General features: G+C 34.8%; 1 protein-coding gene across 3 annotated transcripts; it reads right to left on the bottom strand.

Annotated features, from left to right (window-relative positions):
- Window positions 1–386: 386 nt before the first annotated feature.
- Window positions 387–14,515, bottom strand: LOC109000550 (E3 ubiquitin-protein ligase RGLG4). 3 transcript variants are annotated; one of them, XM_018977469.2, is made up of 13 exons: window positions 14,413–14,515; window positions 13,992–14,154; window positions 6,369–6,453; window positions 5,781–5,921; window positions 5,587–5,700; window positions 5,318–5,415; window positions 4,154–4,233; window positions 2,074–2,179; window positions 1,869–1,996; window positions 1,466–1,598; window positions 1,031–1,087; window positions 825–940; window positions 387–721 (listed from the first exon to the last, which is right to left on the bottom strand). In XM_018977469.2, exons 1-12 carry the CDS (start codon window positions 14,502–14,504, stop codon window positions 854–856), a joined length of 1,284 nt encoding a protein of 427 aa, XP_018833014.2. In that variant the 5' UTR covers window positions 14,505–14,515; the 3' UTR covers window positions 387–721; window positions 825–853. The 3 variants fall into 3 exon arrangements, with proteins under 3 accessions (XP_018833014.2, XP_035546407.1, XP_035546408.1); XM_035690514.1 differs by having other exon boundaries at window positions 394–721; window positions 14,239–14,420; XM_035690515.1 differs by lacking the exons at window positions 13,992–14,154; window positions 14,413–14,515 and adding an exon at window positions 6,555–6,590 and having other exon boundaries at window positions 398–721.
- Window positions 14,516–18,821: the final 4,306 nt, after the last annotated feature.

Raw genomic sequence — 18,821 nt, 5'->3', positions numbered from 1 at the left:
GGACGTGACCATAATAGCACCCAACCCGCTGGGGAGCCAAACAGGAGAGGTATAGACGGCTAGAACCGCAAGCGCTCCATTCAAGTCGGACTTGAGCCATAACCGAGCCCCATGAGGGCAATACTTATTCTATCTGTGTATATTTCATGGAAGAGTTTAGTTTTATGCTTTTGTAGGGCCAAAAATTAAAGAATAAGGAATAAGTGAAGTCAAGAGCAGATGTTTTCTTCTCTCCTTCATATGAGCTTTTGATTCATGAAACAAAGAAGATTTTTGCAAACGTATCTTTTGTTTTTTAGTACAAACCAGCACCAACAAAGGCTGGTAAATGTTGCAAGCTAGTGGTGGCTGCCAAAGATAGACAAAGGGTAGTGGTTGGTGGTGACATTTAGACAATTATACACCTTAAACCCAGAGTTCACAACAGGTGGGACTCCCATTTCCATCTCTCATCTTCTGATTCTCACAACATACACGAAAGTGATGCATGCAAGAATATTAGATTGCTGAACTATGAAATCAAAACCGGAAACCAAAAGAAAGAATTTGGTAATCCTGGTAAACTAACCGCCACTTAATAGCTGGAATAAGATTGATAATATGGTATGGCTCGGAAAATGATGAAAGTTTCCAATACAACTTGTTGGAAGATGATACAAACTACATATCCTGAAGTCGAAAAATCATAAGCCATACGAGCAAAGCCCATTGCTGTTGCTGACTGCAGACATATATACAATGGATCAATCAACTAGCGGTGAGAAATCATACATACTATGCACAAATATAGAAAAAAGCAGATATTTACAGAAACAAGAATTTACATATGGGATCCAATTGTTTTTCTCAATAGTCATCCAGTGAACAGCCTGATGCGACTTCTGATGGGCTGGCGGCATATTGGACAATTGGAAACTTTCGATCCACAGTCTCTGCAGGTCTGCAATGAGATAATTGTTACACATAATGATTGAAATACCAGCAAATGAGGGAAAAAACAAGAGCAAATATAGGTATCACTGCAGCTCACCATGTGTCCACAGCCAAATGCCAAGTCCTTTGGATTAGTTAGGCAAATTGGGCAGGCCTATATTCAAATTGGACAGAAAAATAAATCAGAGATCTGAACTGATAAAACCCATCAAGTAATAGACCTAAGACTAGATTGGAAGAGTTAACATGTCCCTGGAAGAGTCCCTTCAACAGGAAAGTTAGACCATCATATACCATGGGTGGCAGAATTTACACTGAGCTAGGTGACTCCCAATGTTTGAACGGTAGGCGGGTTTAGACTGCACAGCTAGATAGGTAGACTACTTGTTAAGTCTTATTTCTAATTTTGGACTCCCTATGTATTTACTTAGCAATGTTGCCAGGCCACTGCTTGGCCACTTTTCAGGGCAATAATATATAGACAGGTGATACTCTCACAAACATGGCAAAACACGCTACACGATAATCATACCGATTGGTTGCTTTCATCTCCTGCCGGTGTTGATGATGAAAGTATGATTGGCTCTCGAGTCGGTGGCGGACGACGAGTGTAAGGAGTTGGAGGAGGGCGTGGAACGATTTTCTTTGCTCTTCCTGTCACACGTCTTTTATACAAGAGCAAATGTTGATCAGAAACCATTAACAATCTAGTTCAAGTTCAATAACATGACATTTGCCTTTCACCCACAATTGAATTTGGCATAACTGGAACAACAAAGCGAACTCGTATAGTTCTGAGTCTATATCCTCTTTTAAATCATTGGCTCATAGAATTCCTCAGTTTTGCACAGAAAAGTTCTCACTTCAGGGAAATTTATATCGGGTTTATAGCCGCCACTTGAAAACTATAATATGAGAAGGATAAGGAACCCTACCCCATTAAGTGAAGCTCAGTTGCTGCTTTGTACTGGAAGGGGATCTCCATTAGGGCGGCTAGAGCAAAAGCTGTTTCTTTTGAGGAAGGTGTCCCATTCTTTGACATTATTTCAGTGAAGTTGACAAACTACACACAAAATATATTATTTAAAAAATAAAACATTGCATCAAATCAAAGTTAATTGTATGCTACTAAAGTGATACCTGAAAGTTATCAACATCGCGTGCAGGGATCTTGTCATCAAACTTCTTCATGTCTTCCCAAGGTCCATCACCAACTCCGACAAGAACAATTGACAGAGGATATGAACTGGATGTTAATATCAAAAATGTAAACTGTTTAGTTTTAACAGCATTGCTTCTAAACAGCACAACTGCCACAACCGTTTCTTTAGCATCTGATCATTTATACTAACTTAACTGTCAGTGTCTCACCAGATCCACTTACTTCACAGTTAAGCTTGTGCATTAAAGGAGACAAAGGCAATACATTACAATTTTTGGATTTTAATGTTCGGACTTGGGAAAGCCCATTAACCTATTTAAATCCCCTTTTTCAGTGTACAATTGTTTTCCTCCTCTAATACAAAAAAGAAGCATGTTAGGTTAAACGCATTGTAAAAAGTATTTCAAAATTTAATAATCAGCATAGTCCACAATTCCTAGTCTTAAGCAGAAACTAGGGACCTGTACAAGGTAAAATTATTTCCTTTGCTCTTTTTGTGAGTAAAACAGATTTAATAGCACCAAAAGAAGCACAGTTACCGTCCACAACACAACACAACACAACCAACATGGCACACTAACTCTAGATCATACCTTGCCCATCACAACCCAAACTGAGATGACAAACAACAAACCGCTGCCCATATACCATAGTCATCATAGATTCTTCAAAGTAGCAGAATGTCTGATTTTTGGACCAGGAAAGTTGAGCCCCCACAACAGATATTTCTTAGAATTTTTTTTTTATCAGTATATTTCTTAGAAATTCGAACAGTACCATGAGTGGTGTGCACCTTCTTTTATTGATTAGTTCAGTGTGCACATTATGGTATATATCATACACCTTTGTTTCCATCCCTCCACATATTATTTTTTTTAGAAGTAACCTTTTTTATGCATTAGCAAAAGGGGAGTGCTACTCCCACCAATATTCGGTACCGAAATGGGTACCGAATGGTGTATTCTGTTTTTTCCTTTCTTCTTTTGTTTTTCTTTTCAATGTATTTTTTTGTTTTTGTTTTTAAATACAAAATAAATAAATAAAAGACACAATACTAAAAATTAAACAAATACAAATACTAAAAATAAAAATAAAAATAAATAAAGAATAAAAACACACTATTGGTACAAATGATAGGTACACTTTGTCGGTGGCTATCATTTTCCTTAGCAAAAATGGTTCACCCTCCATAGTGTGTCCATTATAACTACAAAATACCAGGATAGTTTATTAATTACTAGTAAGCTCATCCCGTGTAGTTAATCTACTCTTCAATGCCACTGGCAAATCAATAATACTAGGGAAGGTACATGGTTATCCAACATCATAAGGGAGAAGATGACATGGTTGAACATGAGTGAAACACCCAAAATTTTAATACTTTCAAAACTATATATTATAGTAAACAGATAAAGGCAACAACTTTATCCTCCTTTACATCTTCAGTCTTACTTGAAGAAACTTATTCAGAAACTATGACCATTAGGAAAAGAACATTAAGAGGCCAAAAACTCCTAACCTGGCAACTTGGGAGATCCCATAGCCCAAATAGGCTTTTTGTATGTAACCTGTGTCCAAACGTGTATTATGGCAGAAGCATAGTTCGAGGCAGCACTCATGCCTAGCCCACCATGCTTGGGATTGCAAAAGCAGCCTAAACGACTTTTGCAGTTACTTTTATGAAATTAACATCATTCCAAAAAAACTCACAATAGCTCTCAGCTTGTAATATCATATGTTAATCCTCACTGGACATTCTACCTCATTCTAATCCATAAGTGCCATTCACCATATCACATTAGAGAGTCAATATAAAGCTATTACCATGAATCCCATCTCCCAATAATATTTTACAACTTACTGATACCTTTGCTCTCCAGCATTTTCTTTTACTGACTGAAGAATCCCTATTCTAGCATTTTAAAGAATAAATTGCAGATAGGATATAAAAACAATGACTGACCAAGCCTTACTTAAATAGTAAAAAGAAAAGAAGAAAAAAGTTCAATTAAAACCTAAAACCAGAAAATATAAATCCATCTATCTGCAAGACTCTACCTTGCATTGACGATTGATTGGATTGTTTGGGCTTCTTGTGGACTTAGTTCATTATCACCCGTATTGACGCTCCTTGTAACCTTCACAATAAAGAAATCACACTCAATAAGATAGAATGTGTGCATGAAACCATGTTGCAGCTGGGTGATCAATATAAATTGATGCCAATGAAGAAATGTATAAATGAGATCATTTAATTGAAATATTTTTGTATATAAAATATAAAATACTCTTTTGTATTCAGCATTTGTTAGTATATCCTTTTTGATTGATAATATCACTAATCCACTTAATCCTTTTTTGTTACATAGTCGATTGTAAATTAAATATTAGCAATTTTAATTATAACAAAATTCTTGATGCAAAACAACTACCATTTTAATTATAACAAAATTCTTGATGCATAACAACTACCACTTTAATAATGCTTTTAATGCATATATTTAGAAAAGAATCTATTTTTATTTCTATAGTTTAATGTTTCAATTTGAACATTAATTTCTGTTCCCGGTATTTCTTTTAATAGTTTTAACTCCAAGAACCAAATTTAGACCATATGTACAAACTCTTATAAAATTTTCGAGACTTGAACAAGAATTTTGAAATCATATCATCATCTAGAGATATTTATATCATATAAAAGAATAATTACATATATCTCAGCATAGAGAAAATGCTTTTTGTGGTTTCATCTTCTTTTGATTTCTTTAATTTTTCTCTCCAACTTTTTTTTTCCTTGCCTCACAAACCCAAATATGCCTCTTTTGGGTTTCATTTTGATTTAATGTTCACATTTTTTTTATTTTATTACAAACAAACCTTTTTTCACGCCTCACTTAATCTTCATTTGATTATATAGTTTTTGAATTGCAATCACATGGTAGTTATTCTCATGTTATCTTATAAGGTAATTAATTATTTTGCCACCATTAATTAGAAAACCAGTTTTAGAAGATTTAACTTCTAGCCAACGTTTTGATGATATTTTTAAGGGGATTTTATTTTTCAGGCCTGTAAATAGTAAATATAGTTTTTTAGGCAGTGTTTATTAGGGTGTCTTTGGGACCCTCTAAATTGCCTAGGCATTGAACTTATCCCTTTGTCACAATTTGTTTGTGGGTCTGCGAGAGAAAAAGAGAGAGATAGAGAGGACTTGATTCCAACCTGGCCATCGGCAATGATAACCAACACATGGTACTTGCCACCAGATTTCTCTACAATGTCGATTGCAGCCTCAACTACCGGAGCATAAGAAGTTGGCCCTTAAACAAAATTACACACATCTATGAAGCCATGTCACTTGAGACAAGCAAAATATTATAGACATGGTTAGCTGATGTCAAAGTAGAAAGTAGAACGTAATCCACGGCATGGTGCCATCATATTCTAATTAAGGAAGTATCACTATTACTATGATGGAAGAGGAAACCAACCTGAGAGCTGCAAGGCCTGAACCACTTTCCTATAGCAGGACAAAACTTCTTCAAAACCATGGCAAGGTGAATTATCACTGTGAAAACTAAACACTTCTTCATCATGCGTGGTGGCTATATAGAAAATAATTCAGGGATCATATTAGAAATGCAAGAATATTGTCAAGATGTTCGACTTAGAGGACTAGACATACCATCACCAAAACCAAAACAAGAAATTAAGTTGTCTTCGTCAAAAGGGGCTAAAGTCTTTCCAATCACAGCGATGGCCTTCTCATATGGATTAGGTGTATCTCCAATGGCATGCAGGCTTCGGTTATTGAACGAGACTTGGCCTTCAGCAACAAGATTGATGCATTAGTCTCAAAGATATACAAGGTCTAAATTATCGGTTAACCAATAAACACTACGTGCCAGGTTAGATCCTTGAATATGTGATCATTGCATCATAACAGGGGATCATATATCTGTTAGCAAGGACATTTCAAAGATGTATCGACCCTCAATATAATGAAGCATTAATGCAGAAACTACCTAAGACTATGTACAAGGAAATAGAATGAAACATCCCTTAGTTTTGGACCCTTGCCAAACTGCAATTGGGGTGACCCTCTCCATTGAGATGGAGAGTATCTATCTATCCGTGTGTGTGTGTGTGTTTGTATTAACCATGACATCTGAGAACTTAAACACTAATGTTTCAACTGTAACACATATTAACAAAACTTAACTTATCAAAAAAAAATATTAAAAAAACAAGTGTTTCCTGTACTTCTACAAACCTGTCCATTCATTGCTTTTGGTGAAATCAATTCCAAGAATGAGATTGGATGACTCTAGACCTGCACTTCTCAGTGCTACCGTAACCTGTTAAAGAAAAGATCCATTCTTACTCAAGCAGGAAATTATTTTGCTGGGTTATTCTACAACGTTCACTGTTTGTCATTCAAATTGAAGAAAGTACTAACTTGGTTGTGTAACTCAGACATGTCATTTTTTATTAACTTTTTTTCTGAGTTACACACAGGAAAAATTGCTTGGATAAATTTTTTTAAGATGTTCTTGTATTGAGTCGTGTGAAAAGCGAATAGATAAATTTAAAAAATTATTTTTAATATAATTTAAAAATTATCCGCGTCATGTGGATAAAAACACCATTAAATTAATAGAAATAGAAAAGATACCTTCTTTACAAAAAGACTATAAAAGTATATTCCATATATGTTTCCTCCTTCAGTCAAGTTACTCTTACCGCTTTCGCTCCCGCTCCCGATCCTGTTATATTTTTTTTTAATTTTTTTAATATTTTTTTTTTTACTTAGTGATTAAGTAAGTATTTTTTAATAATATTATTATTTTTTTATTTTTTTAAAAAATATTTTATAATGTTAAAAAATACATGTATAAAAAAATAAGATAAAAAAATATAATATTTTAAACTATGAGTGGCTCCCAGTGGGATTGGAAGCTGTGGCTGTAGAACCACCCATCTTGTAAAATATACAGCCTTCTTAAAAAGAATAATATTTATTATTAAAAATTTAATTTTTTTTATATAAATTTCATATTTAATTTTTTTTAAGTAATTGTACGATACTTGCATACGATTATAACTATTATTTTTTTTATTTTGTTGTGACATAATAATAATTTATTAAAACAATTAAAAATACAAATAGAGAATCTAAAATTTTCAGATACCATTTTATTTTAAATATTTTTTTAATATAATAATGCTAAACAGACTAAAAGATTATACCAAGAAAGTGTACTGATGACTCATTTTCTCTATTTTTTTATTTATTTTTCAAATAATAAAAAAACAGAAGAAATGCGGCCATCGGTACACTCTCTCGGTGCACGTAGAAGCAAACTTTTTAATACGCCACATGTGGTGTCAAGTCAATAGATAAAAGGAGTGGTATAAATTAAAAATATAGAAACATTACTCAAAATATAAATAAATAAAATCGGAGCATACCTCCAATAATTTAAATCCTTTTTAAACTTTTATTAGTTTTATAAAATAATTATGTTAATGTTATTTTTTACAGAAACGCTACCATACCATCCAAATTCCAATTATACAACTCACTTTGTCCGGTGCCACGTAATTTATTAAAAACATAAAAAATATATATCCAAAATAAAATAATGTCGGAAATTATAAAAAAATAAAGACAAACTCTAAATTCTATCTTACTTTTTTATGTTTATATTTTTAGACATGATGGTACTACGACAATGAGATAAAACAAACGGTATAACCGAAACAATATAATAGAATTTCTCACATTATTAAATTTTCTTTGTTTTGATAAGTAATAAAAAAGAAATTAATAATGTCCATAAAGGTTATTAAATTTTCTAAAGACCACACGCTATTAAGGTTACGATACTAACCCTAGACCTAATCAAGATTGAGAAGCACAAAAGAATATTCCAGAGAATCTAAATTGTTCAAATAAACGGTTCTTCTTTGGGTGCAAGTTATACATTCCCTTTAGAGTAGGGGTGGGCAGCGGGGGCGGGTTACCTAATCAAGATTGAGAAGCACAAAAGAATATTCTAGAGAATCTAAATTGTTCAAATAAACGGTTCTTCTTTGGGTGCAAGTTATACCTTTCCTTTAGAGTAGGGGTGGGCAGCGGGGGCCCCGCCCCCGCTGCCCCGACCCGCTTCCGCCCCGCACCTGTATGGTGGGGCGGACCACATCGTCCGCCAGATGAGGGGGCGGGGTCACCCGCCCCGCATCTGGTGCTCTGTCCGGGGGCGGGTGCGGGATGGGGTGACACCCACCCCTGCTATTTACTGTTCATATATATATATATATATATATAAACTACGCATGAAACAACATCGTTTCATGCGTAGGTTTTTTTTTTTTAAACCTCGTCGTTTCATGCTTGGGTTAATTAGAATCGAAACCCCCCCTCCCCGATTCCTCCCTCGCTCACTCTCAGACTCTTGCTTCTCTATGTGATCGACCCACCCGCTCCCAGTGACCGACCCACCAACTCTCTCGTCTCTCCCTCTCTCTGAGTTTCTGGCGCCGCACCCAACTACCAGCGTCTCCTTCAACGTCGCCGTGCGCATCCGGTCCCTCTCTCTGCATCTCCCTCACCGAAGATCCGAAGGTAAGCCGTAAGAAACCCTATCCTATTTTATTTTTTTGTGATTTATATTTTTAAAGGAGATTGGAGGAAGGATGGGGTTTATCGGAGATGGAGGATGGGATTTTTGTGAATTGTGTGCTGTGGAGCTTAGATTGTGAATGTGTTTTGGTTTGAAATTTGAATAAGTCCGTAAAATGCATGTGAATTGTGTTTGTTTTCTCATTTCTGTAATTATTTCGGATTGGATTGGATTTCATTGTATCTAAGACTCTAATTAATTCGGATTGGAACCCCTAAATTAATTTAGGGTTCAAATCCGAAACCCTAAATTAATTTAGGGGTTCCAAAGATTGGAACCCCTAAATTCGAAACCCTAAATTAATTTAGGGGTTTCAAAGATTGAAACCCCTAAATTAATTTAGGGTTCCAAAGATTCAAACCCCTAAATTATTTTTCACTTCACTGGGTTGTTAATGACCGAACAAAATATGGTTCCTTCTGAAATAATCACTTATTCATGGCAACAATTGATCTTGTCTGTTCATTTTCAAAATTAGAAGTTGATTAATCTAATGATTTTTCACTAACTCCTAATTATGTAAGATTTTGAAAACTAGATGAATCGTCATCATCGAAGTTCTTATGTAATTATTTTGGTTCCAAGATTTAGGTTAACTATGGATTATACTCAATTATCTTTATAGATATCATTTATCTATATTTATCTAATTTATTTATATAGAAAAGGAAATCTTTGAGGTGGATATGGTCTAATATTAAATACGTAAACTACTTGGAAGTTGGAAGCTTGATTGTTATGTAATGGGTCTAATTTATTTTTCTTATTTTGTTTTGAATGTAATTGGACTTTGTTAGGTTATAAAAGTGGAAAGAATTAAGGGAAATGAGAGGTAGAAAATATGGATAAAGGAAGATATATTTCTATATATTAGGTTACCTAAATTTCTATTATATAGTTATTTAAGAAACCATCATCTTTGAGTTCCCTTTTTTTACCATAAAATCATTAAATTGTCCAAATACGTCTTTCCTATGAATGACAAACTTAAATTAAAAAAAAATATTATTCTTGTAAGTTTCACATTTACTAATCAAGTTTTTTCTTTAAAAAAAAAATACACAAGACTTATCTACTCTAAATATAATTTTTCAACCCATGCATAATAGTATAATACTACATTTACAAGAGTAAAAAGAAAATTATTTTTCATTATCATCTTTATAATTATTTTTTATTATTTTAACCCTTAAGCCTAAATAAATAAATAAATAAAAAGATGTCATTTCTTCGTTAATATTTTTTAATTTGTTGTTAATATACTTTATTACATTTATAACCAAAGTACACAATATATATATTTACATATATATATGAATGTCAAGTGATAGTGTGATACTTTTTTTTATTATACTTTTCTTTTATGTTTATTATATAGTTGTTATGTTTTCTATTATTTCTTATTTCTTGTTTGCTTTAGTTCATAGATATGCCAACGGATTCGAGTGCGAGCTCTCCTTCTCAGGCCGAGGGCACCCCTACCCCTACCCCTACCCCTACACCTACACCTACCCCTCCTACTCATACCCCTACCCCTCCTACTCATACCCCTACCCCTAGCCCTACGGCACCTTGCCCCGCCCCCAAGCCCAGCAAGAAACCTGCTTCAATAGTTTGGAGTCATTTCACTAAACTAGAGGGTGGTGACTCAAGTAACCCCCAAGTCAAGTGTAACCATTGTGGAAAAATTTATGGATGCCACTATAGGAAACACGACACCTCACAATTAAAGGTGCACTTAGAAGAGCAATGCAAAAAAATTCCAATATTAAGATCATTACAAGATAAAAGCCAATTTAGGCTAGAAGTTGGACTTCAAAAAATGGCGGATGGGACTAGTGGGGGTGCAAGTTTGAGGGGGTATACTAAGTATAATCCCGATGAGTGTAGAAGACATCTAACTCGTATGGTCATAATGGACGAGCTACCTTTTCAAATTGTAAACGGGAAAGGGTTCCAAGCGTATTCTCACTACTTGGAACCAAGGTTTAATATTCTCTCTCACCACACGGTGGCAAAGGATATAAAAATGTATTTTTACATTGAAAATGAGAAGTTGAGGGGTCAATTGGCAGATCAATTTGTTTGTCTCACCACTGACACTTGGACATCGATCCAAAATTTTAATTATATGTCTTTGACTGTGCATTTTATTGATTGCCATTGGACATTACAAAAGAAAATTATAAAATTTTGTAAAATCACCGATCATAAGGGTGAGACAGTTGGGAAGGCCTTGGAGGCTTCAATAAAAGAGTGGGGTTTGAGCCGAGTTGTTACAGTCACAGTCGATAATGCCTCGTCTAACAATGTTGCATTAAGACATTTGAAAACTTATCTTAGAGAGGCAAATAAGACACTTATGGGTGGTGAGTGTCTGCATGTAAGATGTGCGGCACATATTCTGAATTTGATTGTCAGTGATGGTTTGAGAGATCTTCATGACTCGATTGCTCGAGTTAGGACTGTTGTGAGATGGGTGAGATCTTCTCCTTCAAGGTTGGAGAAATTCAAGGTTGCTGCGAGATCTGCGGGTCTAACATCTAAGAAGGGCCTTTGTACTGATATGCCTACACGATGGAACTCAACATTTCTGATGTTGGAGGCGGCCTAAGAATATAGGCTGGCATTTGCATTATTAGGTGACGAAGACATCCAATATGTAAAATATTTTGATGATCACGGGGGATTGGGGAAACCCGTAGCAGATGATTGGGAAATTATAACTATTTTTGTTGAGTTTTTGAGACTTTTTTACGATGTCACCACGAGGCTATCCTGAACTTTGTACCCTACATCCAATGTTGTATGCCAGCAAATATGTAGGATAAAAGAAGAATTAGATGACATGGTCGCGGGTGGTCACATTAGGCTGCGGGAGATGGCATTGATTATGAGGTCAAAGTACGACAAGTATTGGGGAGATTTAACTAGGGCTAATATTTTGTTATATGTAGTTGTCGTCTTTGACCCGAGGTATAAGTTGGATGGCATGATATTTGGATTGGGCCTTGCGTACGGGCAAGTATGGGCGGAGCTTATTGCAGCAAGGGTTCGGGAAACCCTTATTAGATTATTTGATGAGTTTTCCACCCTGCGGGGTGGTAATATTGCGGCACCTACATCTACCCCATCAGCCTCAGGCTCACAGTTTCCTGAAGTCGAGATTGGGAAAAGGCGTAGATTGGAGTGGGGTGAGAGGTATGAGCAGGCCCCCTTCCTCCGGACTTCTGTAGAGGCTCAGTCAGAGATAGACAGATACTTAGCAGTAGAGATTCTACCATTTTCACGAGATTTCGATATATTAAGTTGGTGGAAGGTGAATGCTGTGAAGTATCACATCCTTGGAGAGATAGCCCGCACACTTTTGGCCATCCCTGTTAGCACCGTAGCCTCAGAGTCGGCCTTTAGCACCGGAGGGCATGTATTAGATTCATTTCGGAGTTCATTAGCTCCTGTCACTGTGGAGGCTTTGATTTGCACGGAGAATTGGATCAATGGAACTCCAATTCATGTTCCGGATGTTCTTGAGTATGAGGAGGCCGACGTTGAGGAGGAGGGTGATGATCAGTTTGGATCTGGTATTTATTCTAATTTCTTATTTTCATTTATTTATTTTCATTTAATTGGTATTCATTAATTTCATTTCAAATTTAATACTTATAGTGATACATGAGACGGCGTCTGCGGCTACTTCCGATGTAGTATGACTTTTGTATTGGACTCATCATTGTCATGGTTTGCATAATTTCTCCCCAAATTATTTTTTGCATTTAAAACTTTGTTTCATTTTTATAACTTTTTAATTCTAATTTGTTTTATTTTTAACTTATTAATATTTCAGGTTTTTTGACTTATTAACTTTTATTTTTAACTTATTGATTTTCAGTCTCACAGCAATCGACATTCGACACAACTCAGTGAACTCACAACTATGGCTCCACCCCAAAATCAATGTTCTTAATTTACAATTATTGTAATGTTGCTACAATAGTTAATTATACAATTTGTAATATTTATTTTTTTAGAAGAGTTTGTAATAGTTTATTAGTTCTCTTAATTTGTATAATTGTAAACTATTTATTTTAGCATGATGAATATTACTTAATTATTTAATTGTTAAAACTTAATATCTACTTATCAAAAAAAAATTATTTCTTTTCTGTTTTTAAATTTGTATTTTTTTTTAATCTAAATAATGGGCTCAAAGTGGCCCAAAAAGAATTTTGGGCCCAAAAATTGATTCTGAGCCATTTAGGGCCCATAAAAAAGTACTGGGCCTCCGGCCCATGTGCGGGGGGCGGACGGGTGGGGGTCCGCCCCCGCACCCCGGGCAGCGGACGGGGGACCCTGCCCCCGCCCATGCGGGGGCGGGGTTCGGGGAAAAAAATCCCGCCCCCGCGGCACTTTAGAGGAGTAATATTTTTGTAAATTAATGATTTATAAATATACCCTCCCTTTCATAACAGTAATAATTCCTCCATAAATGGGATTTATTAAATAAATAAATAAATGATATTTATTAATTCAATGAATATTTTTAGAATAATTTTAATTATATGATATCATCCGCTTCATTTGAATTTTGGAACTCTTTCAATTAAGTACCTATAAATATATTTTTTTAAAAATAATACAAAAATGATAGAAAATTACAGGCATATCCAAAATCTAATTATCTTTTTTCAAAAAATTATATTTGAAAAAATTATATTTGCAATGTTAAAGTGTGTAAATTTTATATATTTTTTAAAAAAATAGATAAATATAAAATTTATATAAAAATTTTATTTTTTTACTAATAAATCAAATTTTTTAAAAAAAATAATACGTAAAATTTATACAACTTAAAATTGAATTTAATATTATTTTATACATATGTATAAAAGAAAATAAACAGTGACATTTTTAATTTGAAACAGAGATATATTAAATAAATAAAAATCAAGTGGGCCACAGGCAATTTTGAATTGATTTACCTCTTTCTCAACCGCAAATCATTACTCCAAATATATGACAGCTATGTCCTTTTTGCGTATGACTTATCAGCCCCCTGGGATGTTTTTTTTCAAGGCCTTTCACTGGCCTAATTTATAGAATCGTCCTTAAACATGCCATGAAAGCGTGTTCATCCAAAATCAATGTCAAAAACCCTGATCCCGACAGCAGATGAAAGTACTTGTAAATAGAGAAAGAAAGGAGAAGCGAACCTGCTCAATGGAAGAGAAGTTATCAGGGATGTATCCATACTTCTGCTTGACAGAAAGCTTCTTCACGGAACTTTGGCCATGATTTCTCCTCATTGGTGGAGATTGTAAACAGGCTCCGGCGTTGCCCATGTTGCTGCTGCTAGTTTCTCTCGAAACTCCACACCTAGGCTTGATAAATGACAACAAGTTACCCATTTCATCTTCTTCAATACAGAAATGCAGTCTTAAAAACTCAGAAAAAGAGTACCTATGGAATTAAACGATTTAAATTTCTAATCATAGACACGCATAACAGTGCCGATTCAGACGGCCAAAGAAGAAAGGAATTGGTTCCCCTTTGCGACTAAGAGGTGGGAAAAGAAGAAAAGGAGAAGAAATTCTTAACAGACGGCTTTGTTTGCGTATGTATTGTTTTGCTTACTTGCCAAGCGAAGAACTAGCACTGCTGAGATTGTGATTCGTCAAGTGTATAGAGAGACTTATATGCGTTTCTGGAAGATAAAAGACGAACATGTTCTTCCCGCTTTTGCTTTTCTCTAACAAACCAGTGCTCGTCCTTTATAAACTTGAGCAACTTTCTATTTAGAAAAAAAGATTCGAAACCACATCAATAAATTTATTTTTTATTAATAAAATCTATTTTTTTTATAAATGACTTATATAAAATTTGTAGACTTGTATTTAATATTATATTTTAAAAATTGAATTATAAAAGATTTTAAGAATCTTTCATCTCTATCTCATTTGTCGAAGATACTCTTGAGGCGTCCAAATCGAGATGGCCTTTCTTCGTCCCACCTCGTGGACGGTCCTCGTTCTTTCCGATAACATGGGATAACTATTTAATTGGATTATAAATGTTAAAATATTCAATTACAAAATTTAAAAGTTCAAAAGATGCTTAGACTAATTTTGATTTTACATTTAACCCCTTAAACTATTTAATTGAATATCTCAGATGATTTGAGTTTATCTATGAGTCAAAATAAAAGAAATAAGTTGTTTGTATTTAGATAAAGAATATATCATCCATTTCATACGGATGATCTAAGATAACGCCTTAGCAGCCAAACGGGCTGCGGTCTCCTCTATTATTTTGTAATCATTTACCATTAGTATGCGTTCGTTCCTTCGTCGTATTCGAGCTGTCCACCCATCAATAGAGGGTTACGACGTCCTTACCTTCTCCTTTCCTACCCAATCGAGTCGGTGAATTGTCCGACACATAACATCACGTTGTTATGGTCCTCACAAGCTTTTAAGGTTACGTTTAGGTAGTAGATAAAGTGTCAAAAATTGTATAATTAAGTTGAAAAGTGACTAAATTGATTAGCTAAAAATGAATTAAACACTTAATTATGCAGTAAATTATAAACCGTGGTCAATTATTAAATCATGATATTTTACTCTTAAAAAGATTTATGCAACTGTTAAGTAATTAATATCTCAAATTTATCCTTTTCATTGTAAACACTTGATCCCGTTTTATGTAGAGAATTTTTGGAAAAGGCCCACCAATTGGACCGACAACCACAAGCCAGTGCAGCAGCAGCCAACGCAACTCCACACTAACTTACTGCAATACCTCCAGAACCTATCTCTTATTGGCACTATTGGAAAAGAAACATAAGGGCATTACTGGAAAGACTCAACTTCAACGTGCAGCACCCAAAAGCTAAGGGGCTAGGGATCTGAAACACAAAACAAAAAAAAAAAAAAAAAAAGGAAAAGAGATAATGAGGAAGTTACGAATGAGTGGGACGTGGGAGAGCAATGCAGCAGCTGGCCTCAAGTCGGGAGTGGAAAGGAAAGCAGCTCACATGGGCAAGGGCTGGAACGTGGCTTCATTGGCAGACCAACTCACACAAGACGCGCAACTGCAAGGGCTGAAAACGCGCAAACGCAGGGGCTGGAAGGAGATCACGCACGGTATAAAAGGAAAGGAATTTCCGTGCGGAAGGCTCCTCTTTCTTCGTTTTTTTTTACAATTTTTAGTTTTATTTTTTTTCAGGGCTCTTCGTGAGATTAGCTTTTGGGGTTTTTGGTTCCAGACCCCTGTTTTGGAGGAGATTGCTATTATTTAATTTTCTTTCAGTTAGATTCAAGAATGTGGATAAAGTATTTGGATTCAAAGATGTTAGGCTAAACTTCTAAGCGGTTGTGGGGAATAATCCAGAAACAGATTGGCTTCATTTTGCTCATTTTCCTATTGATTTTCATTTCACATCTTATTGAGTTGTAATGCTGTTATATTTGGAGAAGTTTGAAATTCTTTCTTATGCATTTTGATTTGTTGTAGACACTAGGCACAACTGATGCTTGATCTGATTTAAGATTTTGATAATCTTCTTTTATTGTTCAACTGGCTTTACAACTCAGTAGGGAATTTGGGGCTAAGATACAACTTGTGCTTGATTTATTACATTTTCCGATCATGATCATTTCGTATGGGTTGGTGGTTGAGTAGAAGAGGGATTTTAGCATTTTTCATTGTCAATCTGTGAAAGGATGAAAACTGCAACTTAGGTGTTTATTTTTCTGCAATTCCTAATTCCTTGCAACCATTTCTCTAACATTCATTTTTTTTTCTCATTTCTTTCAATTTCCATTTCTTTTAAGTCTACAAGCATTCAGAAAATTATTTTTAAAAAAAATAGAGAAAAGATCGAAATCATTCTTCATTAATACATTTCAAATCAGTACATAAATATACTTTTTTTTTCTTGGTTTCGTAAATAGCCCTTTCACAAACAAGTTATTCACACAAAATACACTGAATTATATGTTTGCTCAGCATGAATACTACTGTCCCTGTGGAAATGACCATGGAACTCATCCATGTACTACTTTGATAGCTTCTGCACTTGGAAGATAATTTAGAAAGCCATCAATAATGAAAAAGTTATAGTTAAATATTAAATATTAAATAATGAATAGTAGTGAAGTATTCTAAATCCTAAATCTTATTAATAATCATGAAATGTTTTTTAATTCATTTAAGTAGCATTTAAAAAACTTCCATTTAATCTATCAAAGAAGATAAATAATAATCATCAGACACTTCAAATATACATCCACAGACATTAAAAATTACATTAAAATCAATCATGTCCAACTCCAGCTAGCCAACATGTAGGGCTCATTAAGATCAATACATATATATATATATATATATATATGTATGTATGTATGTATATATATATATATATTCTACACTTGGTTTATGTAAGTTTCAAATAAACAAAGATAAAATATTTACATCCCAAGTATTAACTACAAGAAAAACAGTATTTCTCAACGTAAAAAAGTGTCGCAAAAAATCTTATTTCTTATAGGGATTAATTGTTTAACAAAAGATTACATTACAGCACAACTTTTATAGTATTTTACATTTATAGACAACTAAAAAAAAAAAACTTCATTTTTCTTGGTTGACCTCAGTCATGACTTTACTCTCTCGTCCTACATGGTCCAATACTTAACCATACATGCAACGAGATTTTTAACCCTTACCAGAAAACCCTAATCTTTCTTTCGTCTTCAATTTGATCCTGTAAGAAAGCACAACGGAAAAAATACATCAAGTTCAGCTTATAAAATTGCTCCACAAGTTTCTCTAGATTGACAAATCACAAGCGTTTCCTCTTAGTGGCGAAGTGTACTACGTAGTATAAAACTAGAGTAACACTTAATAAATCCACAGCCTAAATATCTTATCAAGAGAGAACAAAAAGAGAGAGAGCTTTTGTGTATTTCAAATAATGCCAAAACAAAACTGAGGTGGACTATTTATAGTCCACCAACACACGGCTAGCCTTGAAGGCCAGCCATTACACTGCAATCAAATTGTAGTCGTTGCAAGCTACAACAGCATGTAACGTATGGCTTAACTCTAAGCATGAAGTGAGGGGGTCAACCCACGTGGGCGCCCCTCTGCCCTCTTGCTAACATCTCCCACTAGCACATAGTGGGCATGACCCCAGGTCTGCATCTCTCTAATGTTCTCAATCTTGTTCATACAAGTAAATAGGTCGTGTGACCACCAAGCACATCTATAGAAAGGTGGGAGTACATACACCAAATCTCTCCCAGAGAAAACCAGCATAGTAACATCCCTAAAGTGTCTGGTCATATCCTAGACTCATTCGATCGCATCAAGATCAAGCATTTTCGAACCCTCTTGAGTTAAAAAAAAACTCAGAACAATGCTTGATCACCTCCAAATCATTTCAATGTGTTCACAACCTTTAGTCACTACCAAAATGTAGCATCATAGTTTAACGTCAGCAAACACTATCGAATATACGATATCAAAAAGTCTTCCATTTGCACTCATATCACTCCATTTTGGTAGAATTGTTTTCCCATCAATGCCTCTTTAGACCATATCAATTATGGCCATAGACAGCATGCCAAAGTAGTAGACATCACAACCTCTATCTCGTGACATAGTAAAAAATAAAGGATATTTTTTAAAAAAATGAGACACAGTGAGAAAGAGGGGAACCTTTTACTCACTTACTCATATGGTCGTATAAGCACATGTAGTATGAAATACATGCTACGGTGGATTTCTCTTTCTCAAAGAGTATATATCTATATCAACACCGTACAGATCTTAGTCTAATCACTCTTTAAGCGTCTAACCCGAATTCCTCTATTTGCATGCCTCCAAGGCATTAAAGAGGATCTCACATCTGGCTAACTACAGGCTACATGGATGGTGGGGTAACCCATGCATAGTCCTCTCAATGGACCTCATCTTAGCTCCCACTAAGGCGACATAACTTTGTGTCAGCCAACTTATCCCTTTGGACAAGTACATAGGGA

The sequence above is a fragment of the Juglans regia genome, chromosome 6 (genome assembly GCF_001411555.2).
Source record: "Juglans regia cultivar Chandler chromosome 6, Walnut 2.0, whole genome shotgun sequence".
Classification (NCBI taxonomy): Eukaryota; Viridiplantae; Streptophyta; class Magnoliopsida; order Fagales; family Juglandaceae; genus Juglans; species Juglans regia.
Note: the sequence above shows the minus strand (reverse complement) of the source record. Positions and strands in the feature narration are given on the sequence as shown.